Source organism: Mobula birostris, chromosome 9, assembly GCF_030028105.1.
Source record: "Mobula birostris isolate sMobBir1 chromosome 9, sMobBir1.hap1, whole genome shotgun sequence".
Taxonomy (NCBI): domain Eukaryota; kingdom Metazoa; phylum Chordata; class Chondrichthyes; order Myliobatiformes; family Myliobatidae; genus Mobula; species Mobula birostris.
Genome location: NC_092378.1, coordinates 1,982,290 through 2,007,830, shown reverse-complemented (window position 1 = coordinate 2,007,830; position 25,541 = coordinate 1,982,290). Strand labels below are relative to the sequence as shown.

At 43.4% G+C, this 25,541-nt stretch overlaps 1 protein-coding gene across 4 annotated transcripts in view; it reads left to right on the top strand.

Annotated features, from left to right (window-relative positions):
- The window catches only part of ppfibp1b (PPFIA binding protein 1b), a 253,814-nt gene that overhangs the window by 63,245 nt on the left and 165,028 nt on the right, over positions 1-25,541 (top strand). For all 4 annotated transcript variants that reach the window (XM_072267360.1, XM_072267357.1, XM_072267359.1 and 1 more), the window contains exons 2-3: positions 15,542-15,640; positions 23,911-24,116. In XM_072267360.1, the coding sequence (XP_072123461.1) occupies positions 15,580-15,640; positions 23,911-24,116 (267 nt within the window). In that variant the 5' untranslated portion in view covers positions 15,542-15,579. The remainder of the gene's footprint in view (positions 1-15,541; positions 15,641-23,910; positions 24,117-25,541) is intronic.

Genomic DNA, 25,541 nt, shown 5'->3' with positions numbered 1-25,541 from the left:
ATCAATAGCAACTGGTGTAGCATGGATGACTGGCAAAGGACACAGCAGGATATGGATTAGTTGCAGATATGGACAGAGGAATGGCAGATGGATTGTGGGGTGTTGCACCTTGGTAGGTTCAATGGTTAAATTAATATTGAGGTGTAGAGCTCTGAAATTCAAATGTAAAGAGAGAGTACACTATTTAGGGCAAGAGCCTTAACAGTGATGTTCTTGGGGTCCAAGTTCACAGTTCCCTGGAAGTGGTTATATAGGTTGATAGGGTGTTTAAAAAGGAATACATGGTTGCCTTTATTGGTCGAGACACTGTTTGAAAGTCACAAAGTTGTGTTGCAGCTTTATAGAATGCTAGACCTCATCTGGAGTACTGTACATAGTTCTGGTCATCCCATTATCGGAAGGATGTAAAGGCTTTGGGGAGGGTGCAGGCGAGATTTATCAGGTTTTTGCCTGGATTAGAGAGCAAGTGTAATAACAAGAGGGTGAATAAATTTTGGATGTTTTCCCTGGAGTGGCAGAGGCTGAGGGTAGATCTGATAGAGGTTTATAAGATTGAGAGGTATAGAAACAGCAGATACTATATTTTCCCCAGGATTAAAATGCCTAATAGGGCATGCATTTTAGGTGTGGTGGGGGCAGGGTTAGAGGGTAGTGTTAAAGGACATATTAAAGATATGGACATTTTGTAGGCATAAGGGATTAGTTGTATCTGGCTTTAAAAAAAATTATGGTTACCTCTGTTCTAAAGGGTCGCCCCTCAAATTTGAGGCTGTGCCGTCTAGTTCTAGATACCCCCACCACAGGAAACATCCTCTCCACATCCACCTTATCTAGTCCTTTCAACATTTGGTAGGTTTCAATGAGATCCTCCCACATGCTTCTAAATTCCAGTGAGTATACGCCCAAGGGTGCCAAAGGCCCCTCGTATGTTAACCACTTTATTCCTGGAGTCATCCTCGTGAACCTCCTCTGGACTCTCTCTAATGACAACACATCTTTTCTGAGATATGTTGGTCTTTTGTCAAGAGACACACATGCAGCTGCTTAATTAGCTACGAGTCCATGGTATTACAGGAAAGATTCTAGCATGGATAAAACAGTGGCTGATTGGTAGAAAAGGGAGCCTTTTCTGGTTAGCTACTGGTGCCTAGTGGTGACTAGGTTTCTTTTGCATTGTACAGGTACGTCAATTGTTTAGATGTTGGAATTGATGACTTTGTTCCAAAGTTTGCAGACTATATGGAGATAGATGGAGGAGCAGGTAGATTTGAGGAAGTAGAGGCTACAGATGGACTTTTGACAGATAATCAGAATCGGGTTTATTATCAACGGCATGTGACGTGAAATCTGTTAATTTAGCAGCAGCAGTTCAGTGCAATACATAATCTAGCAGAGAGAAAAATAAATAAAATAAAAATAATAAATAAGTAAATCAATTACAGTATACGTACATTGAATAGATTTTAAAAATGTGCAAAAACAGAAATAATGTATATTTTTTTTAAAAAGTGAGGTAGTGTCCAAAGCTTCAGTGTCCATTTAAGAGGGGAAGAAGCTGTTCCTGAATCGCTGAGTGTGTGCCTTCAGGCTTCTGTACCTCCTACCTGATGGTAACAGTGAGAAAAGGGCATGCCCTGGGTGCTGGAGGTCCTTAATAATGGATTCTGCCTTTCTGAGACACCGCCCCTTGAAGATGTCCTGGATACTTCATCGGTTAGTACCCAAGATGGAGCTGACTAGATTTACAACCATCTGCAGCTTCTTTCGATCCTGTGCAGTAGCCCCTCTGTACCAGACAGTGATGTAGCCTGTCAGAAAGCTTTCCACAGTACAACTATAGAAGTTTTTGAATGTATTTGTTGACATGCCAAATCGCTTCAAACTCCTAATGAATTATAGCCTCTGTCTTGCCTTCTTTATAACTATACCGAAATGTTGGGACCAGGTTAGATCCTCAGAGATCTTGACACCCAGGAACTTGAAGCTGCTCAGTCTCTGTACTTCTAATCCCTCTATGAGGATTGTTATGTGTTCCTTCGTCTTACACTTCCTGAAGTCCTCAATCAGCTCTTTCGTCTTACTGACGTTGAGTGCCAGGTTGTTACTGTGGCATCACTCCACTAGTTGGAATTTCTCACTCCTGTACACCCCCTCGTCAGCATCTGAGATTCTACCAACAATGGTTGTGTCGTTAGAAAATTTATAGATGGTATTTGAGCTATGCCTAGCCACACAGTCGAGGTGCGCCAGTGCTGATAGTCAATGAGGAGGATATGTTATCACCAATCCGTACGGATTGTGGTCTTCCAGTTAGGAAGTCAAGGATCCAATTGCAGAGGGAGGTACAGAGGCCCAGGTTCTGCAACTTCTCAATCAGGGTTTTAGGAATGACGGTATTAAATGCTGAGCTATAGTTAGTGAACGGCATCCTGATGTGGGTGAATAGGCCAAAAAATGGCAGATAGAATAGTGTCGGGAAGTGTATAGTCATGCACTCTGCTTGACTATATTCTAATTGGAGAGAAAATACAAAAAGCACTGAGATGCAGAGGGATTTTTTGGGAGTCCTTGTGCAGTATTCCCTTAATTTGCAGGTTGAGTCTGTGGTGAGGAAGACAAAATTAGCATTCATTTCAAGAGGACTGGAATGTAAAGGCAAGGATGTAATATTGCAACTTTATAAAACACTGGCGAGGCCTCATTTCGAGTATTATTAGAAAGGATGTGCTGAAACTGGAGAAGGCTCAAAGGAGGTTCTCAAAGTGATTCCAGGATTGAATGGCTTGTCGTATGAAGAGCGTTTGATGGCTCTGGAACTGTATTCGCTAGAATTCAGAAGAATGAGGGGTGACCTCACTGAAACCTGAGGTGAAAGGCCTCGACGGAGTAGGTCTATGTGGGGAGGATGTTTCCTATGGTGGGAGTGTCCAAGACCAGAGGACAGCCTCAAAATGGAGGGATGTATGTTTAGAATGGAGGAATCTCTTTAGACGGAAAGTGATAAAACTCTAGAATTATTTGCCTGCAGCAGCTGTGGAGCCAAGTCTCTGTACATTTAAGGCAGAGTTTGATTAGTCAGGACAGGAAGCGATACAGGGGAGGGTGGGGGGGGGGGTCAGGAGATTGAGGCTGAGAGGAAACTTTGATCAGCCATGATGAAAAGGTGGAGCAGACTTGATGGGCCTAATGTCTTTTGGTTTTATAATTACTAATTTAATAGTTTTGGCCCAACATTGAGGGCTGAAGGTTCTGCTCCTGTGTTGTACCATTCCATCACAAACAAGAAAATCTGCAGATGCTGGAAATCCAAGCAACACACAAAATGCTGGAGGAACTCAGGCAGCATCTATGGAAAAAGAGTATAATAAATATTTCAGGCCGAGACCCTTCATAAGGTCCTGATGAAGTGTCTCGGCCAGAAACGTCAACCTAACTGTTTTCCATAGATGCTGCCTGGTCTACTGAGATCCAGTATCTTGTGTGTTCCCTGTACTGTTCTCATGTTTTATGTTAATAGTTTTTGATAGACTCTGATTACAAAAATGTAAAAGCATTGGAAAGTATGTGGTTAATGCTTGATCATTATAAAGTACATGGTTAAAGGGTATTGGGAAAATATCAACGGGGTTAGACAAAATCAGTGGATTTATGAAAGGGAGATTGTGCTGGACAATCTACTGGAATCTTTTGAGGATTAGGCAATGTTGTTATATCCCATTATCTGTGTATACCTCATGCACTGAAACCAAAAATCTAGGTGTAGAAAGCAGTTAAGTCAGATGCTATGTTAGTCTTCATTAGTAATGGGCTTTTGCATTTACAAGCAAAGATTCCTTGTTTCTATACCAGGTTTTGAAACCACTTCTGGAATATTTTGTGCAGTTTTATTTTCTTTACTTGCTATAAAAGGAAGATCTCAATGGTTCATCAGACTGGTTCCTCGAACAGCAGGACTGTTGTCAGAGAGATGAGTTTAATGCGGGTAGCTAGAAACAGACTTGAGAAAGTGGCAGGAGCTGACGTTGAAAATTCTAGGAGCTCCAAGACATTTTTCTCTTTCTGAGACCTCATAGTGGAAGGGAAGATGTTAGAATATAAAAGCAAGGATGTGATGCTGATGCTTCACAAGATACTGGTCAGACTGCATAGAGAATTGTGAGTAGTTTTAGGCCTTGCATTTAAAAGATGTGCTGGCATTGGGTATATGGTCTTGTGTTGCTGAGTGTGTTTTCAGGCTCCTATAATTCCTACTTGATGGTAATAATGAGAAGAGGGCTTGTCACATCTCAGGATAAGTGGATCAGTGGAGTCTGTGAGTTGCTGAATATATTTAAGAAAGAAATCTGTACATGCAAAAGAGGTCATGGGGTATTAGAAGAGTGCAGGAACGTCGGATAGATGATCAGCTGTGATCATATTGAATGGCAGAGCAGGATTTGCAACAAGACTTCTGTTGATCAGAAACTCAAACATTCAATCCAGGTAATGAATTGAAGGGTTGAAACAGATTTATGAGCTCTACACTTTCATTCAAGAGAAATTGGATCCATTTTGTCCTCGAAGATGCCTGCTTTGACATTCTATGCTTGTTTAAAAGTTGTAGCACCATGCTCAGCAAAATGCTGACATTGGTACAATAATATTGCAGGAGATTGAATTGAATTGACTTTATTTCTTATATCTTTCACATATATGAGTAAAAATCTTTACATCCCTCTCTAACTGTACAATCATAGTAATTTATAATAAATAGAACAGCCAATGTAACATAAAAATACACTCAAATCAGCATGAGTTCATCAGTCTGATGGCTTGGTGGAAGATGCTGACTCAGAGCCTGTGGGTCCTGGCTTTTATACTGCAGTACCGTTTCCTGGATGGTAGCAGCTGGAATAGATTGTGGTTAGGGTGACTTGGGTCCCAATGACCCTTTGGGCCCTTTTTTTTTCACACCTGTCTTTGTAAATGTCTTGAATCATGGGAAGTTCACAACTACGGATGCGCTGGGCTGTCCACACCACTCTCTGCAGAGTCCTGCGATCAAGGGAGGTATAGTTCCCAAACCAGGCAATCAGCCAATCAGGATGTTCTGAATTGTGCCCATGTAGAAATTTCTTAGGATTTGGGGACTCATACCAAACTTCCTCAACCATCTGAGGTGAAAGAGGCACTGTTGGTGCTTTTTTCACCACACAGCTGGTGTGTTCAGACCACATGACGTCCTTGATGATGTGGATGCCAAGGAACTTAAAGCTGTTTACCCTCTCAACCCCAGATCCATTGATGTCAACATGAGGAAATCTGCAGATGCTGGAAATTAAAGCAACACATACAAAATGCTGGTGGAACGCAGCAGGCCAGGCAGTATCCATAGGAAGAAGTACAGTCGATGTTTTGGGTTGAGACCCACTGATGAAGGGGAAAATGTTCTGACGGTTGTATCACAGCCTGCTATGGAAACTAGAATGAGGATCACAAGAAGGTCATAGTCATAGAACACTACAGCACAGAAACAGGCCCTTTGGCTCATCTAGTCTGTGACAAACCATTAATGTGTCTAGTCCCATCTACCTGCACCCAGACCATAGCCCTTCATACCCCTCCCATCCCTATACCTATTCAAATTTCTCTTAAATGTTGAAATTGATCCTGCATTCACCACTTGACAGCTTGTTCCACGCTCTCACCACCCTCTGAGTAAAGAGGTTTCCCCCTCATCCTGAGGGTTGTAGACTTGTCCTACTCCATCACTGGACAACCCTCCCCAACATCGAAGGCACCTTCAGGAGGCAATCCATCATTAAGGACTCCCTCCATCTGGAAAATGCTCTCCTCAAACCTGAGGGATAAGTTACTGGAATCTGAAGATGCACACGCAACGTTTTAGCAACAACTTGGCACCTGTAACTCACTTTTGCCTCTTCTGTTAGTAAAACTTAAGCACCAGGCTTAGTAACTGAGCCACACATTGAAGGCAAGGAGCTAGACTTGATTGTCAGAGACTATTTGAGACTCACCATTAATAGGGTTTAATAAATAGTGGGAGCTTATCCCCACTATCCCCACCCTGAGCTATGACAACTTGGGAACCAGATGAATAGAAGCAGAAAGGGAAAAAGTGGCTGATGGAGTGAGGTGAATCAGGGGATAGTGAAGATGGACTCAGCTGGTACTGAACAGTTGGTTACATAACAAGTTTCTCAAAGCCCGAATTGTTAATCTGGAGACAAGTTCAAATTCCTGTACAGTGACAAGGGAATTCATAGTACAAGTAATTTAATTATATCTGGAATACAAAGCTGATACCAGGACTGGTGCCATGAAACTATTAGACCGTTGCAAAGTGACATCAGTTTGGTTGCTGTCCTTCAGGCTTCTGTGGCCTGCATGTGGCTTCAGACCCAACAATGTGAGTTACTTGGCACAGTGGGAATTGGAAACATCAGTACCGTTTGGGCTCAGCAGTGTCCACATCCTGTGAACAAATTCTTAAAAATGTTTGCATGTCATGATCTTGTGCTTATAATAAATGTTGCTTCTTGTCTACATTAATTTATTTCAGTTGGTGTTATTATTGGGAGACTGCCAGGCTTATTGAAGACAGTAAAACATTACTCTAAACTTTGGGCAGGAATGTAGTCAACTAAACTAAAGAGTTAAAAGAAAACTTCAGGAAGCTACCCTATAAACTCCTTCAATGGGCACTTTCACAAGTATTTGCTATCTTGACCTTTTTTTGGGCAGAGGAAGCCAGTTTATTGAGAGAGTAAACATTGAAAATAACTTGTCCAGATTCTAGCAGTTGTTGCGAAAAGGAGTATGAGTCCATTCTGTAAATCAAGCAACATTCCTTAAACTTGGATGAAATTCACCATTTGGTTTTCCATTAACCATCCAGATTGGTGCCAGTGGAAGGGTCCTTCTGAATGGAAGTTTTGTACTGGTGAATGTTATTTCATCCCTGAGTATATTCACTGGAATAAATATCCCCAGAATTATGTATCTATCCAGATGTTTTGTTTTCTTCTCCCCATCTGATTGCTCACTTCTGGGAATCAATAGGAAGATGTATTTAAAGAATTCTCCTGTGATTTTATTTTTTTGTGTCTGCTTGCCAAGTTTCTTTTAAGTTAGTTAGCTGCTTGATACAAAATAATTTTACAAATGCTTGGCATGGGTTGAACCAGATTTCTGTAGGTTAAGGTAGGTATATAAAGCAGTTGGCTTATTAATCAAAATTTTATTTCTCTTACTATCAGCTGTTTTTTTAAAAAATCCTCTTTGAAATCCAGATATGCTATCTTATTTCCTGATAGTGGGTTGGAGGAAAAAATAAACTTTTCTAAAAGTGTATTTTGAAATTTGGACCTATTCTGGTGCTAGCAGAAGAGTTGCTGGCTTTACCCACAGGACTGAACTTTGCTCATGGCTCTGAAAGGATGAATAAGTGGTAGTACTGTGGTGAAGCAGCACTGTGGGCATCAACGAATGGTACAGGACTGAAGCTGGCAAATTACCCTGAAACCTGGGATTCATCCTCTAAAAACACATACAACGATATCTTCCTCCTGCTGACTTATCCACAGGCTGCATGTGGAGCTGGATTGGAGGGCCTCGCACCACAAATGTAGTGCAATCACTCAAATCAAATATGATGCTCTCCTCAGATTGTCTATTGGTGGGTCTTCAGGTAGCAGTTGAGGCCGATCTGGGATCATTATAAATGGAGAACGTGTGTGACTTTGTATAATACGGGAAGGCTGATGCTCGGGCAGCTACCACATGGTCCTTGACAGATTGGGGTCAGGGTCTCGTGTCCTGGAATTCAAGATGACTGCAGACCCTTCAGAGCTGCAGCCTTCCTCTGTCTGCAGTGTCATCATCTGCCACCTCCACCACTGAGGTCTTGGCCGGATTGTACTTTGGCTGGAAGCTTCCCCCATTGACCTTGCACCACAGGTAGCCCTACCAGGACCTAAGCTCCAAATGGCATTGCTTTTGGGAGCTTGGTCTTTCCACCATGACAAAGTGATGGTCCTTAGAGAAGTGGAAGGATATGCATGTAATCCAGAGGCACACTGTCCTGCTGTGCTAACTCGTGGAACATGCCAGCTCACCAGCAATTTGTGTGGCTGCTTTAGGCCACAGTTGCACCAATATCCAACTTGTAAAACTGAAATGAATAACTGCACTCTGCGCTAAGTGTTATTAGTATTATTATTATGATTTTTTGTATTTGCAGTTGTTTTTTTTTTGCACATTGTGTGCCCTGTTGAGAGTGGTCTTTCATTGAAGGTCATTGAGCTGCAGCTCCTTGGGGACCACGTTAAGGAACTGGAGCTGCAACTCAATGATCTTTGTCTGGTCAGGGAAAGTGAGGAGATGATAGAGAGGAGCTATAGGTAAGTAGTAACACTGGGGCCTTGAGAGACAGACAAGTGGGTAACAGTCAGGAGAGAGAAGGGTAAGAGTAAGATACTAGAGAGTACCCCAGTGGCTGTCCCTCCTAACAAGTTCTCCAGTTTGACTACTGCTGGTGGGGGGGGGGGGGCGTGGTGTAGAGACTGGCTACCTGGGGAAAGCAACAGTGGCTGCGCCTCTGGCACAGAGTCTGGCCCTATGGCCCAGAAGGGGACTCTAAAGTTAGTGGGGTTTACAGGCAATTCTGTGGACACAGGAAAGAAACATGGATGGTAGATGCCTCCCAGGTGCCAGTGTCCGGGATGCTTCTGATTGCATCCACGATATCCTAAAGTGGGAAGGTGAACAGCCAGAGGTCGTGGTGCATATTGGTACCAACAACAGAGGTAGGAAAAGGGAGCAGTTCCTGAAAACAGACTGCAGGGAGTTGGGAAGGAAGTTGTGAGAAGCAGGACCTCAAAGGTGGTAATCTCGGGATTACTGCCTGTGCCATGTGATAATGAGTATAGGAACAGAGTGAAGTGGAGGATAAATGCGTGGCTGAGGGATTGGAGCAGGGGGCAGGGATTCAGATTTCTGGATCATTGGGACCACTTGGGGCAGGTGTGGCCTGTATGAAAAGGACGAGTTGCACTTGAATCCGAGAGGGACCAATATCCTGGCAGGGAGGTTTGCTAAGGCTATTGCGGAGAGTTTAAACTAGAATTGCTGGGGGGTGGGAACATAGCTGAGGAGACAGAGGAAGGGGCTGTTGGCTCACAAATAGAGAAAGATTGGAGACAGTGTGAGAGGGAGAATAGGCAGGTGACAGAGAAGGGATGTGCTCAGACCAATGGTTTGAGATGTGTCTATTTTAATGCAAGAAGCATCACAAGCAAAGCGGATGAGCTTAGAGCCTGGGTCTGTACTTGGAGCTATTATGAGGCCATTACAGAGACTTGGATGGCTCAGGGACAGGAATGGTAACTTCGTGTGCCAGGCTTCAGATGTTTCAGAAAGGACAGGGAGGGAGGTAAGAGGGTTTGTGGTGTGGCACTGCGGATTAGAGATAGTGTCACGGCTGCAGAAAAGGAGGAAGTCATGGAGGGATTGTCTATTGAGTCTCTTTGGGTGGAAGTTATAAACATGAAGGGGTCAATAACTCTATTGGCTGTTTTTTTTATAGACCATCTAATAGTAACAGGGACATCGAGGAGCAGATGGGAGTCAGATTCTGGAAAGGTGTAATAACAGGATTGTTGTCGTGGGAGATTTTAATTTCCCAAATATTGATTGGCATCTCCAAGGGGTTTGATGGAGTAGAGTTTGGTAGGTGTGTTCAGGGTGGTTTCCTGACACAATATATAGATAAGCCTACAAGAGGAGAGGCTGTACTTGATCTGGTATTGGGAAATGAACCTGGTCAGGTGTCAGATCTCTCAGTGGGAGAGCATTTTGGAGATTAGTGATCACAATTCTATCTCCTTTACCATAGAATTGAAGAGGGGTAGGAGCAGACAAGTTAGGGAAGTGTTTAATTGGAGTTGAGGGGAAATATGAAGCTATCAGGCAGGAACTTGGAGGCATAAATTAGGAACAGATATTCTCAGGGAAATGTATGGCAGAAATGTGGCAAATGTTCAAATTTGTGTGGTGTTCTACATGGGTATGTCCCAATGAGACAGGGAAAGGATGGTAGGGTACAGGAACAGTGGTGTACAAAGGCTGTTGTAAATCTAGTGAAGAAGAAAAGTTTACGAACGGTTCAAAAAACTAGGTAATGATAGAGATCTAGAAGATTATAAGGCTAGCAGGAATGAGTTTAAGAAGGAAATTAGGAGAGCCAGAAGGGGCCATGAGAAGGCCTTGGCGAACAGGATTAAGGAAAACCCCAAGGCATTCTAAAAGTATGTGAAGAGCAAGAGGATAAGACATGAAAGAATAGGACCAATCAAGTGTAACAGTGGAGAAGTGTGTATGGAACCAGAGGAGATAGCATGAAAACTTAATGAATACTTTGCTTCAATATTCACTACAGAAAAGGATCTTGGAGATTGTAGGGATGACTTACAGCGGATTGAAAAGCTTGAGCATGTAGATATTAAGAAAGAGGATGTGCTGGAGCTCTTAGAAAGCATCAAATTGGATAAGTCACGGGGACGAGATGAGATGTACCCAAGACTACTCTGAGAGGTGAGGGAGGAGATTGCTGAGCCGACAATGATCTTTGCATCATCAATGGGGACAGGAGAGGTTCTGGAGGATTGAAGGGTTGCATATGCTGTTCCCTTATTCAAGAAAGGGAGTAGAAATAGCCCAGGAAATTATGACCAGTGAGTCTTACTTCAGTGGTTGGTAAGTTGATGGAGAAGATCCTGAGAGGCAGGATTTATGAACATTTGGAGAGGCATAATATGATTAGGAATAGGCAGCATGGCCTTGTCAAAGGCAGGTTGTTCCTTACGAGCCTGATTGGATTTTTTGAGAATATGACTAAACACATTTAAGGTAGAGCAGTAGATGTAGTGTATATGGATTTCAACAAGACATTTGACAAGGTACCCCATGCAAGGCTTATTGAGATTTTGCTTTGTGGATCCAGAATTGGCTTGCCCACAGAAGGCAAAGTGTGGTTGTAGATGGGTCATAATGTGCATGGAGGCTGGTGACCAGTGGTGTGCCTCAGGGATCTGTTCTGGGACCCTTTCTCTTTGTGATTTTTATAAATGACCTGGATGAGGAAGCGGAGGGATTGGTTAGTAATTTGCTGATGACACAAAGGTTGAAGGTGTTGTGGATAGTGTGGAGGGCTGTCAGAGGTTGCAGCAGGACATTGATAGGATGCAAAACGGGGCTGAGAAGTAGCAGATGGAATTCAACCCAAATAAATGTGAGGTGGTTCATTTTAGTAGGTCAAATATGATGGCAGAATATAGTATAAATGGTAAGACTCCTGGCAGTGTGGAGGATCAGAGGGATCCTGGGGTCCGAGTCCATAGGACACTCAAAGCTTCTGTGCAGGTTGATTCTGTGGTTAAGAAGGCATACAGTGCATTGGCCTTCATCAACTGTGGGATTGAGTTTAAGAGCCGAGAGTTAGTGTTACAACTGTGTTGGACCCTGGTCAGACCCCACTTGGAGTACTGTGCTCAGTTTTGGTCGCCCCACTACAGGAAGGACGTGGAAATCATAGAAGGGTGCAGAGGAAATTTACAAGGATGTTGCCTGGATTGGGGCGCATGCCGTATGAGAATAGGTGGAGTGAACTCGGCCTTTTCTCCTTGGAGCAGTAGAGGACGAGAGGTGACCTGCCTGACAGATGTATAAGATGATAGGCATTGATCATGTGGATAGTTAGACGTTTTTCCCAGGGCTGAAGTGGCTAACACGATGCTTAGAAGTAGGTACAGAGGAGATGTCAGGGGTAAGTTTTTATGTAGAGACTGGTGAGTATGTGGAATGGGTTGCCACTGGAGGCGGATACGATAGGGTCTTTTAAGAGACTCCTGGATGGATGCACAGAGCTTAGAAAAATAGAGGGCTATGGGTAAAGCCTAGGTAGTTCTAAGGTAAGGACATGTTCGGCACAGCTTTGTGGGCCAAAGGATCTGTATTGTGCTGTAGATTTTCTATGTTTCTATACTTTGATAACTTGCTCAACAAAGTTGAGCATTGAACTCAGTGAACATTGAACTTTAAATTTGTAGAGATTTACTTTATACTGGTGTGTCTCTCTCACTTGGTCGTTTAGATTCTGGCATACAGAATATTTGCATGTACATTCTGTTATGTTTCCGAATGAGGTTTATTGTCACTGACATTAGCTGTGCAATTTGTTTTGTGGCAGCAGTACAGTGCAGGCATAGAAATTACTGTAAGTTATAATTAAAATAAATTGTACAAAAGAAGAATAGTGAGGTCGTGTTCATAGCCTGTTCAGAAATCTGATGAAGGGGAGGAAGCTGTTCCCAAAACATTGAATATGCACCTTCAGACTCCTGTACTTCCTCCCTGATGGTAGCAGTGATAAGAGGGCGTGTCCTGCACGATGATGGCCTTTAATGATGCCTTTATGTGGGACTGCCTTTGAAGATATCCTCAGTGGTGGGGAAGCTTGTGCACGTAATTGAACTTGCTGAGCTCACAACCCTCTGAAACCTCTTATGGATCTGCGTTGGCACCTCCATAGCAGGTGGCGATGCAACTGTTCCGATTGCATACCACCATCTATCTGTAGAAATTTGCTAGAGGTTTTGGTGACATATGAAACACACTAGCAATTTTTTAAAATACGGTGGATTCTGGTTAGTTGGACCATCATTTAATCGATCAACTGCTTTTCGAGCCAACACTTCAAGACCAAAAACTAGTTGAGAAAATAGCTGGGATTCCTTTTGTTTATTAGGAGCACTGTGCTGTTTAATTGGTACAGGTGACTGTTGCCAAACAGTTTCTCACTAGCGTCAGTCGCATCCATTTGTGTGGCAGTTAGGTTGTACTTAGAGCAAACAATTTTCAGAGTGTCAAAAAGCATTGATTTTTGTCACTGATATTTGACGAGAAATAAGCAGTAAGATGATTCAGAATTGTTTTGCTCACCATTGTTTCAAGCATTCAGGCTTGGGGAATTTGAAGGTATCGAGAATAATTTTGAATGTTACAATGAAAATGGAGATTTGGAGGATGCATTCTAGGAAGGCTGTCCATCATCTGCACTGATTTTGTTTATAGTTGAGCAGAAGACCACAGCAATGTACACCGGATAAATTCCTCCAATAGCTATTAGGAACTAGGTTTTATGGTACTGTAATTGTATTGGTAATGTTGATGTTTGTTTTCTATTTTATTTGAGTGATTGATATGTTTGTGGTCTAAGGTAGAAGGAGTCAATTTTAGAAAACTTAGCACATTTATTTTTCAACATAGTCCCCTCCTACATTTACACACTTAGTCCAGCGTTCGTGGAGCATACGGATCTTGGATCCCCAGAAAGTGTCCACAGGTGGGTGATTGATAAGTTCGTGGCCTACGGTAGAAGGAGATGAGTTATACAGCTCTCTTTACATACACATGCAGGTCAACTCTGATTATGCAGAAAGTTTGAAGTTAATAGCTCATCTCCTACCTTAGGTCACGAACTTATCAATCACCCCTGATGAGTTATTAACTTCAAACTTTCTGCATAATCACTCAGTTAAACTGCACGTGCATGTAAAGAGAGCTCATCGCCCATGTTAGGCCACGAACTTATCACCCCTGGCTGTGGGTAATCTCTGGAGGTCCAAGATCCGTATGCTCGATGACCACTGGACTAAGTGTGTAAATGTAGGAGGGGACTATGTTGAAAAAATGTGCTAGGTTTTCTAAAATTGACTCCTTCTACCTTAAGCCACGAACTTATCAATCACCTCTCGTAAATGCATAAATTGTTGCTTGGGTAAATGGGAGATTGTATTTTTTAATACCTTTTAAATTATTACCATAAAACTTCCATTATGATTGCTGCTTAACTGCGCCAAAATGTACAGGCCCTGATGATCCTACCACCAAACACATCTTTCTTTCCCCCCAGTTTCTGCTTTCCGCATGGATTGCACCCTTCACGACTCTCTTATCCATTCATTCCTCCCCACTGACCTCCTTCCTGGCTGCACTTATCCTTGCAAGCAGGACAAGTGCTACACGTGCCCCTACACCTCATCCCTCACTACCATTCAGGGCCCCAAACAGTCCTTCCAGGTGAAGTAACACTTCACTTGTGAGTCTGTTGGGGACATGTACTGTGTCTGGTGCTCCCAGTATGGCCTCCTGTATATTGGTGAGACCCAGTGCAGATTAGGAGACCGCTTCACTGAGTATCTGTGCTCCGTTCATCAGAACAAGCGGGATCTCCCAGTGGCCACCGATTTTAATTCCACTTCCCATCTGCATTCCGATATGTCCATCCATGGCCGCCTCCACTGTCGTGATAAGACCACGCTTAGGTTGGAGGAACAACACCTTTGTATTCCATTTGGGTAGCCTCCAACCTGATGGCATGAACGTCATTTTCTCAAACTTCTGGTAATGCCTCCTCCCCGCCCCCTCACCATTTCCCATCCCCTTTTCCCTTTCTCACGTTATCTCCTTTCCCACCTATCGCCTCCCTCTGGTGGTCTTCATCTTATCTCCCTCCCCCCCCCTTACTTTCTTCCATGGCCTTCTGTCTCTTTCACCAATCAACTCCCTAGCTCTTTGCTTCAACTGTTTCCCCCCCCCTCCAAGTTTCACCTATCGCTCTCTCTCCCCCCCCCCCCCCACCTTTCAAATCTACTCATAGAAACATAGAAACCCTACAGCACAATACAGGCCCTTCGGCCCACAATGCTGTGTCGAACATGTCCTTACCTGAGAAATTACCTAGGGTTACCCATAGCCCTCTATTTTTCTAAGATCCATGTACCTATCCAGGAGTCTCTTAAAAGACCACATCGTACCTGCCTCCACCACTGTCGCCGGCAGCCCATTCTACACAATCGCCACTCCCTACATAATAAAACATACCGCTGATATCTCCTGTGTACCTACTTCCAAGCACCTTAAAACTGTGCCCTCTCGTGCTAGCCATTTCAGCCCTAGTAAAAAGTCTCTCACTATCCACACGGTAAATGCCTCTTATTACCCCTCAGCTTTTTTTCTCCAGTCCTGTCGAAGGGTTTCGGGCTGAAACATTGACTGTGCTTTTTTCCGTAGATGCTGTCTGGCCCGCTGAGATCCTCCAGCATTTTGTGTGCGTTGCTCAGATTTCCAGCATCTGCATATTTTCTTTGCTGTCCTGATGAGTCCAATTGATCAGAATCCACTGTATATTCTTACTATAAATTGTGTATTTTTAATGTATCGCACTGTACTGTTGCTGCAAAACAAATTTTCACAACATTTCAATGATAATAAACCTGATTCAGATTCATACCAAATCTTCTCAAACACTTAATGAAGCATAGCTGCTGATGTGCATGGCTGTTCCTCTTGGTATTCTATTCCATGTAATTGTTTGAAATTGAGAGCTACTTACTGATCAGTATTACGTGGTTGAGAGGATTCCATGATTGCTTCCCATGGCCTAGATGACAATTGTGGTTGAATTCTTTACTTTCCACAGATTTAGTACTGCACTGACATACTTACAAGGGGAGAAAGATGACCGATGCCAGTGAGATGTTAGCTGCCGCCTTGGAGCAAATGGATGGTATCATTGCAGGTAAGATGTTGCTATAATACAGAAACACGGAAAACTTACAGCACAATGCAGGCCCTTTGGCCCACAATGCAGTGCCGAGCATGCACGTACTTTAGAAATTACCTAGAGTTACCCATAGTCCTCTATTTTTCTAAGTTCCATGTACCTATCCAGGAGTCTCTTAAAAGACCCTATCGTTTCCGCCTCCAGCACCGTCGCCGGCAGCCCATTCCACACACTCACTGCTCTCTGCGTTCTTTTTTTAAAAAGAAGAACTTGCCTCTGACATCTCCTCTGTACCTGCTTCCAAGCACCTTAAAACTTTGCCCTCTTGTTAGCCATTTCAGCCCTGGTGAGAGGGGGAATATTTAAAGCAGACGTGTAGGACAAGATTTGTTTTACACAGAGTGGTAGGTACACAATGGAATGGGTTGCTGGAGGAAGTCTTGGAAACAGATAAAATAGTGGTGTTGAAGAGCTTTTCAATAGAGGAATGAGTGTGCAGGGAATTGAGCTGTGGACCCCCATTACCCAGGGCGTGTCCCTTCTCATTGCTACCATCAAGGAGGAGGTACAGGAGTCTGAAGATACACAATGTTTTAGGAACAGCTTCTTCCTGATTGCCATCACATTTCTGAATGGATAATAAATCAATGTACACTACCTCATCTTTTGCTCTTTTTGCATTACTTATTGTAATTTATAGTTAAAACGAGATAGGAGTAGAATTGGGCCATTTGGCCTACTGAGGCGTGCTATTTCAGTGTGGCTGATCCATTTTCCCTCCTGAACCCTATTCTGCCTTCTCCCTGTAACCTTTCATCCCCGAATAATCAAGAACTTATCAACCTCAACGAAAATATGCCTAGTGACCTGGCTTCCACAGTTGCCTGTGCCAACGAATTCCATCGATTAGCCACCCACTAGCTAAACCAACTCCTCATCTCCATTCTAAATGGACATCCCTGTATTCTGAGGCTGAGCTCTCTGGTTCTACACTCCCCCACTTAGGAAACATCCTCACCATATCCACTCTATCTGGGTCTTTCAAAATGTGATAGTCTTCATGAGACCTCCCTTCACTCATTGTACAAGGAGCCATCAAACACTTCGTACATTAACCCTTTCATCCCCAGAAACAATTGCGTAAGCCACCTCCGAACCCCCTCCAATATCAGCACATACTTTCCTAGATACAGGGCCTAAAATGACTCTCAGTACTCAAAGTGAGGTCTCACCAGTGCCTCTGCATTACATCCTTCTCTTTCTATTCTAGTCCTCTTGAAATGCTAACATTGCATTTGTCTTCCTCACCATAGTCTAAACCTGCAAGTTAACATTTAGAGAATCTAGCGCAAGGACTCACAAGTCCCTTTGCACCTCAGATTTTAAAATTTTCTGTCTGTTTAGAAAATAGTCTACGTGTTTATTTTTTTACCAAAGTGTATGACTGTACACTTCCTGACACTGTATTCCATCTGCCACTGCTTCGCCCATTCTCTTAATCGGTCCAAGTCCTTCTGCTTCCTCAACCCTACCTGCCTCTCCACCTATCTTTGTATTGTCTGCAAACCTGGCTTCAAAGCCACCAATTTCATCATCCAAATCATTGACATTCAATGTAAAAAGAAGCACTCCCAACACCAACCCCTGCAGAACACCGCTAGTCACCAGAAGCCAACAAAAGTGGCTCCCTTTATTCCCACTGTTTGCATTCTGTCAATCAGCCAATCCTCAATCCATGCCAGTATCCTTTTTGTGTAATACTGAGGGCTCTTGTTAAGCAGCTTCTTATGCAGTACCTTGTCAAGGGCCTTCAGAAAATCCAAGTACACAACATCCACTGACTCCTTTGTCTACCCTGTCTATATTCCTTTATAGGAAACCATGCTGAGTTTGGCCCACTTTATCATGTGCCTCCGAATTCCCTGAGACCGTGAACATCTTTCCAACTTCTGAAGTCAAGCTAACTGGCCTTTAGTTTCTTTTCTTCTGCCTCCCTCCCTCCTTGAAGTGACATTTGCAATTTTCTAGTCCTCTGAGCCATGTCAGAATCCTGTGATTCTAGAAAGATAGTTAATAATACCTCCACAATCTCTTCAGCTACCTCTTTTAGAGCCCTGGAGTATATTCCATCTGGTCCAGGAGACTTATCTACCACCAGACCTTTCAGCTTCTCCAACACCTTCTCCCTAGAGATAGCAATTGTGCTCACTTCTGCTCCTAACGCTCTTGAGAGTTCCAGCATACTGCTAGAGTTTTCCACAGTGAAGCAGATGCAAAATATTTAGTTCGTCCACCATTTTCTTGTCCCCCATTACTACCTTTCCAGCATAATTTTCCAGCGGTCTGAAATCTACTCTTTCCTCTCCTTTACTCTTTATATATCGGAACACAACTTTTTCATATCTTCAATATTTTTAGCAAGCTTTCATATTCCATATTTTCTCTCCTTGACCTTTTTAGTTCCTTCTGTGTTAGTTTTTAAAAGCTTCTCATTCACCTAATACCCACTAATTTTTGCTCTATTATATGCTCTTTCTTTTGCCTTTGTAGTTTTTGACTTCCTTTGTCAACATGGTTGAATTATCCTGTCTTTTTATTATTACTACCTTGGGATGTTTCTATCCTGCACCTTCCAAATCTCTCCCAAAAACTCCAGCCATTGCTGTTGTGGATCATCCATACTAATTTCTGCTTCCGGTTAACTTTGGCCAGCTCCTCAGTCATTCTTCTATAATTCCCTTTATTCCAGTGTAATACTGGTGGCTCGGGACAGACTTTAAACTTAATACTGATACATCTTGACTTTAGTTCTGCCTTCCAAATTGCAGGGTGAATACTATCATATTATGCTGTCTCCTAAGGGTTCATCACACAATACCCAGTCTTGAAGCCTTTTGCCTAGTGGACTCAACCACAAGCTACTCTAAAAAGCTATCTTGTAGACATTCTACAATTCTCTCTGGGATCCAAAAGCAGCACCATCCTGATTTTTCCATTGTCCTTTTGGCATGCTTTTTCTATCTCCATTTTTAAAATTATGTACTGCTGCTGCAAAACAGCGTATTTCATGACATACACCTGTGATATTAAACCTGATTCTGATATAGATCGTGTGCAGACAGAAGAGAATTAGTTTGGCATTATGTTCAGTGCAGAATTGGGCCGAAGAGTCTTCTGGTGCGGTACTTTTCAGTGTTGAGTATTTGGCATTCTGTCCCAGAGCTCTGGAATATATTCAAGGCCTGGATGCAGAATTTTGGTGCAAACAGGGTTTTAGGGGAATGGGCAGTAAAGTAGAGTTGAGACCAAGATTGAATCATCTGTGATTCTCTTTATCTCTTCCTGTTATTAGTTGAGTTAATGCTTGAATGGTACCAGACTTCAAAGGTTTAAAGGATGAGGAGATTAAACAACCTAGGATTGTGTTTCCTGGATTTTGGTTAGATGATGTGATTTGGGAGCTCCTTCACCTGTTTCTTATGACAGAAGTTTTAAAAAAAAAAAACAGGGGAACTAATAATGCAAACACAAGGAAATCTGCAGGTGCTGGAATTTCAAGCAATACACATAAAAATTGCTGGCAAACGCAGCAAGCCAGACAGCATCTCTAGGAAGAGATACAGTCGACATTTTGGGCTGAGACCCTTCGTCAGAACTAACTGAAAGAAGAGATAGTAAGAGATTTGAAAGGGGGAGGGGGATATCTGAAATGTTAGGAGAAGACAGGAGGGGGAAGGATGGAGCCAAGAGCTGGACAGTTGATTGGCAAAAGAGATATGAGAGGATCACTGGACGGGAGGCCTAGAGAGAAAGAGAGGTGGAGAGGGGAAGCCCAGAGGATGGGCAAGGAGTATAGTCAGAGGGACAGAGGGAGAAAAAGGAGAGAGGGGGAGAGGGAACAATAACAATAATAAAAAATAAGGAATGGGGTATGAAGGTGAGGTGGGGCATTAACGGATGTTAGAGAAGTCAATGTTCATGCCAACAGGTTGGAGGCTACCCAGACGGAATATAAGGTGTTGTTCCTCCAACCTGTGTGGCTTCATCTTGACAGTAGGGGAGGCCGTGGATAGACATATCAGAATGGGAATGGGACATGGAATTAAAATGGCTGGCCACTGGGAGATCCTGCTTTCTCTGGCGGACAGAGCGTAGGTGTTCAGCGAAACGATCTCCCAGTCTGCATCGGGTCTCACCAATATATAGAAGGGAGCACCGGATGCAGTATATCACCCCAGATGACTCACAGGTGAAGTGTCACCTCACCTGGAAGGACTGTCTGGGGCCCTGAATGGTGGTGAGGGAGGAAGTGTAAGGGCATGTGTAGCACTTGTTCCACTTACAAGGATCAATGCCAGGAGGGAGATCAGTGGGAAGGGATGGGGGGGAACGAATGGACAAGGGAGTCGCGTAGGGAGTGATCCCTGCAGAAAGTGGAGGGGAGGGAAAGATGTGCTTAGTGGTGGAATCCTGTTGGAGGTGGCAGAAGTTACGGAGAATAATATGTTGGACCCGGAGGCTGGTGGGGTGATGGGTGAGGACAAGGGGAGCCCTATTTCTAGCGGGGTGGCGGGAGGATGGGGTGAGAGCAGTTGTGCATGAAATGGGAGAGATGCGTTTGAGAGCAGAGTTGATGGTGCAGGAAGGGAAGTCCCTTTTTTTTAAAAAAAAAGGACATCTTCTTCGTCCTGGAATGAAAAGCCTCATCCTGAAAGCAGATGCGGTGGAGACGGAGGAATTGCGAGAAGGGGATGACATTTTTGCAAGAGATGGTGAGGAGGAATAGTCCAGGTAGCTGTGAGAGCTTATAGTAGACATCAGTAGATAAGCTGTCTCCAGAGATAGACAGAAAGATCAAGAAAGGGAAGTGAGGTGTTGGAAATGGACTAGATGAACTTGAGGGCAGGGTGAAAGTTGGAGGCAAAGTTAATGAAGTCAACAAGCTCAGCATGCGTGCAGGAAGCGGTGCCAATTGCAGTCGTCGATGTAGCAAAGGAAAAGTGGGGGACAATGAGGGGAACTAATAAGATTCTTTGCACTTTCCTGACCTCTCACTCTTTCTTATTTCATCCCATCCCTTTACCCTTCCATATTTTTTTCACTTTTTTTACTTCCTGTCAAGGAACTATGTGTTGAGTGTGGGTGGGAAGTACAGATGCTCATATGGTAATGGAGCAGAGTTCGATTTCCTGTTTGGCCCTCTGTAAGTATGCTGTGGGCTGTGATGTACTGAGAATTTCTAGTGGGCAGATGATTTTCAAAAACATTCTTTGCAGAAAATATTTTGCAAATATCTTCCCACGAGACAAAGCTCAACTTTTTTTAACTTTGCTAAAATTTAATAATCAAATCCAGAACACTCTCAATATAAAATGCAATTGTTTGAATCATAGAATGTAAAACAGTACAGGCCCTTCAGCCCACGATGTTGTGCTGACCCTTTAATCTAACCATCTCTTCCACATAGCTCTTAATTTTTTCTTTCATCCATGTGCTTATCCAAGAGTCTTTTAAATGCCCTTACTAATCTACAGTATCTTCCCTTAACAACACCAACTCTGGCAATGCATTCAGTGCACCCACCATTCTGTGGGGGGGCGGGGGGCTGTGGACCTACCCCTGACATCCAAGCACCTTATATTAACCATTCTGCTTTAGGAAAAAGCCTCTGTCTATCAAATCATCTTCCACGCCTCTGTACAGCACTTGGCCCTACCATTTATCTGCTGACTGATCCACCCATCTATATAATTACAATTATCTGTATTCGGTCGATGACCTTGACAGTGGTAATTCAAGTGCTTCCTTCGCTGCTGCTTTAAAGTGTGATTACGTGCCTCCACCTTTCGCTGTAAACCCATGCCTTGTTTTAGACACCCACACCATGGGGAAATAAGACTCCTACTATCTGCCCTGTCTATTCCTCTCAAAGTTTGTAAATACAAATCAGTTTCCTATTCTAACCTCTATATTCCTCCAGTGGATTCCAAGAATCTCATTCTGTCTCACATGCTGTAATTGAAATAAATTCCTGGATACTATCCCGGAGGTAATGTGAGCAAGTTCATGGTTACATATTGCAATTAGTTACATCTGTCATTTATCGCAACAGTAAAATTGGTTGAATTCATTAAATATTTGTGGAGAAAGTGCAGAAGGCCTGTTTGGGAGTGTTATTGGTATGGGTACTGGCAGTGGTAGCTTGATACAATAGTGTCATTTACAATAAGTGACACTCAGGAATTTCTTTATGGAGTCAGATTCAGGTTTAATATCACCGGCATATGTGGTGAAATTTGTTTTCTGGCAGCTGTGCAATGCAATACACACAAAAATCACTAAATGAGCACTACCTCACTTGGGTAGGAATAAAAAGATCCTGGTCTGGTTGGCTGCCTGTGACTAGTGGTCTGCAGGGTTCGGTGTTGGAATCGCATCTTTTTGTGCTGTATATCAATGATTTAGATGATGGAATAGATGGCTTTTTCATCCGCCCTTTGACAGGTCTTGTTTTTCGTCCTGCAGTGTGTCTAGCCACCCTGCTCACCAGGCAAGCCTGGTGGGGGAGCCAGTTTTGTCACCGACCATGCGACAGGTGGTACTGCGTTACATGGTACCAGTAGCACTCAGACGAGTGACCTGACCTGACAAAGGGCGGATGAACCCTCTCATAGGGTCAACGGCCATCTAGCAAACACGTGCCGTGAAGCGCGGAAAGGGCATCCCTTGCATCAAAGCTTGGTCTGGCTATTCACTGCGACAGAACTTCCCCCAGCTGTCTTGGCCCCCACCATGCCGCTGGATCTGGGAGGGGATGTCGAGAGGGTGGGTCTGGACCTGTGCAACCCCCACCTCACCTAAAATCCATTCACGCACACACTGTTCCTTTGAGGAGTGGGGTGAACCCCACTAACTGAAAGGAACCATCATCATCCTATGGGATAGAGAGAGAGAGAGAGATGGCTTCTTGCCAAGTTTTAGATGATACGAAGATTGGTGGTGGGGAAGGTAGTATTGAGGAAATGGTTAGGATGCAGAAGGACTTGGATTAGGAGAATAGGCAAATGAAATGCAATGTTCAAAAATGCATGGTCGTGCACTTTGGTAGTAGAAATAAATGCAGGCTATTTTGTAAGTGGGGGAAAATATCCAAAAGTCTTAGATGCAAGGGACTTGAGAGTCCTTGTGCAGAACACTCTAAAGGTTAACTTGCAGGTAGAGTCAGTGGTGAGGAAGTCAAATGCAATGTTAGCATTCATTTCAAGAGGTCTAGAATACAAGAGCAGGGATGTGATGCTGAGGCTTTATAAGGCACTGGTGAGGCCTCACCTTGAGTATTGTGAACAGTTTTGGGCCCCTCATCTTAGAAGAGATGTGCTGACATTGGAGAGGGTCCAGAGGCAGTTCACAAGGATGATTCTGGGAATAAACGGATTATCATATGAGGAACGTTTGACTCTGGGTCTGTACTCGCTGGAATTTAGAAGAGTGGGATCCCACTGAAACCTTTTGAGTATTAAAAGGCCTAGACAGAGTAGATGTGGAAAAGATGTTTCCCATAGAGGGGTAAACTTGGACAAGAAGGCACATCCCCAGTGAGTGGTGTATTTGTGGAGGCAGAGGCTGCTGTGGAGGCCAGGTTGTTGGCTGTATTTAAGGCAGAGATTGATAGGTTCTTAAAGGTTACAGGGCGAAGGCTGAGGAGGGGGATAAAAGGATCAGCCATGACTGAATGGCTGAGCAGACTCTTATAGGCCAAATGGCCTCGTTCTGCTCCCATGTCTTATGGTCTTAATAATAGTGAGGTTGTATTCATGGGTTTATTGTCCATCCAGAAATCAGATGGTGAAGGGAAAGAACCTGTTCCTAAAATGTTGTGTGGATCTTCAGACTTGTGCGGCTCTTCTCTGATTGTAGTAATGAAAAGGGAGTATATCCTGGGTGATAGAGGTCCTTAATGATTGATGCAGCCTTTTTGAGGCATTGCCTTTTGAAAGCCTCCTGGATATGAGGAGGTGAGTGCCATAATGGAACTGGCTGAATCTGCAGCTTTTTCCGATCTTGTGCAGTTGCCTCTCCAATTTTGTATGTTAACTTGCTAAGTGGAAGTCCATTAGTAGTCTGTCATCTTAGACAATGAGATTTACCTGCATAAGAAATTAATTTAATAAAGATAATCAATTTCCACCCCGTTGTAGCCTTGACTTGGCACATTACTGTATTTCAGTGATACTCATTGCTCGTATTCATGAGAGTTAACTTCTTCCTCATTTATCTCTCACTAGGTTCAAAGACCTTGGATTACACAAATGGTCTCTTTGACTGCCAATCGCCCAACTCCCCATATATAGGTGGCCTGCGTGTTTTACACCTGGTGGAGGACCTTCGAGGACTACTGGAGCTGATGGAGAATGAGGAGAAAGACGGACTGCGCTGTCAGATACCAGACTCCACTGCAGAACTTCTCGCCGAATGGCTACAGAGTAATCTGGTGAGTAGTATGCTGTAAAGGTTAGATAAAAGGTTAGCTTTATTTGTCAAGAGAGACTGCCAATGCTAAAATCAGAAACAAAAGATCCAACTGTCAGCGGATCAGGCACCATCTGTAAAGGGAAATGGACAGTCAGCATTTCAGATCAGTTCTGATGAAGGATCTTGACTAAAAATGTCAATGGTCCATTTCCCTTTAGGATGTGTATGACCTGTTGAGTTCCTCCAGCATTGGTCAGGTGCTGGAATCTGAAGCAACACACAGAAAGCTGGAGGAGCTCAGTGGGTCAGGTTAATCTGTGGAGAGAAATGTGCAGTTATTGCTTTGAGTTGTGCTCCTTCATCTGGACTGTACAATACAGAGGGGATAGCTCATAAAAGTGTGAAGACAACATTTGATGATGTTACATAGGGGACTCTTGAGTTCAAGTTCACTGTATCTTGAACAAACATGGGTCAATAGGATGCTGAAGAAAGCATAGGGCATAGAATATAGAAGCTGTGACGTTATGTTGCTACTTTACAAAGCACTTTGTACTCAGAAAAATGTGAAGTGATTCACTTTGGAAGGTCAGACTTGAAGACAGAATACAGCGTTAATGGCAGGTTTCTTATGTGTTGGGGAACAGGGGGATTTTGGGATCCTCATCCATAAATCCTCAAAATTGATAGTGGTTAAGAAGACCTATGGTGTGTTGCCCTTCATTACCTCACAGCTCTTAAATCCAACCCCCGACTCATGTTGTAGCTCTATGAACCCTGGTTAGACCACACTTGGAACATTGTATTTAGTTCTGCTCACTTCATTATAGGAAGGATGTGGAAGCTTTAGAAAGGGTACAGAGGAGATTTACCAGGAAGCTGCCTGGATTAGAGAGCATGTCTTATGAGGAGAGGCTGATCAAGCTCTTTAGAGTGGAAGAGGATGAGAAGTGACTTGATAGAGATGTACAAGATGATGAGGGGCATAGATCAAGTGGACAGCTAGATACTTTTTCCCAGGGTAGAAATGGCTAATATGAGGGGAATAATTTCAACTGTCAGAGGTATTTTTTTTTAATGAAGAGTGGTGAGTACATGGAACGCATTGCTAGGGGTGGTGGTAGAGGTGGTGTTGTGATGTTCAGTGTTACTTTGGTTAGAATACACTTGGAGTACGTTGCGCAGTTGTGCTGTCAGCACTTTAGGAAGGATGTGGTTGTAGTGGAGATTGCAAATGAGGTTTTACAGGATGTTGTCTGATTGGAGGACTTTAGTTATGAAGAGAGGTTGGGCAGACTGAGTTTGTTTACCCAGGAGTGTAGGTCGCTGCACAGTGACTTAATAGAGGCATATAAGATTAGGGGGAGCATTGATGAGGTAGATAGCAAGAATATTTTTCCCCATTCCAAGGGTATCAAAAACAAGAGAGCATGTGTTGAAACTG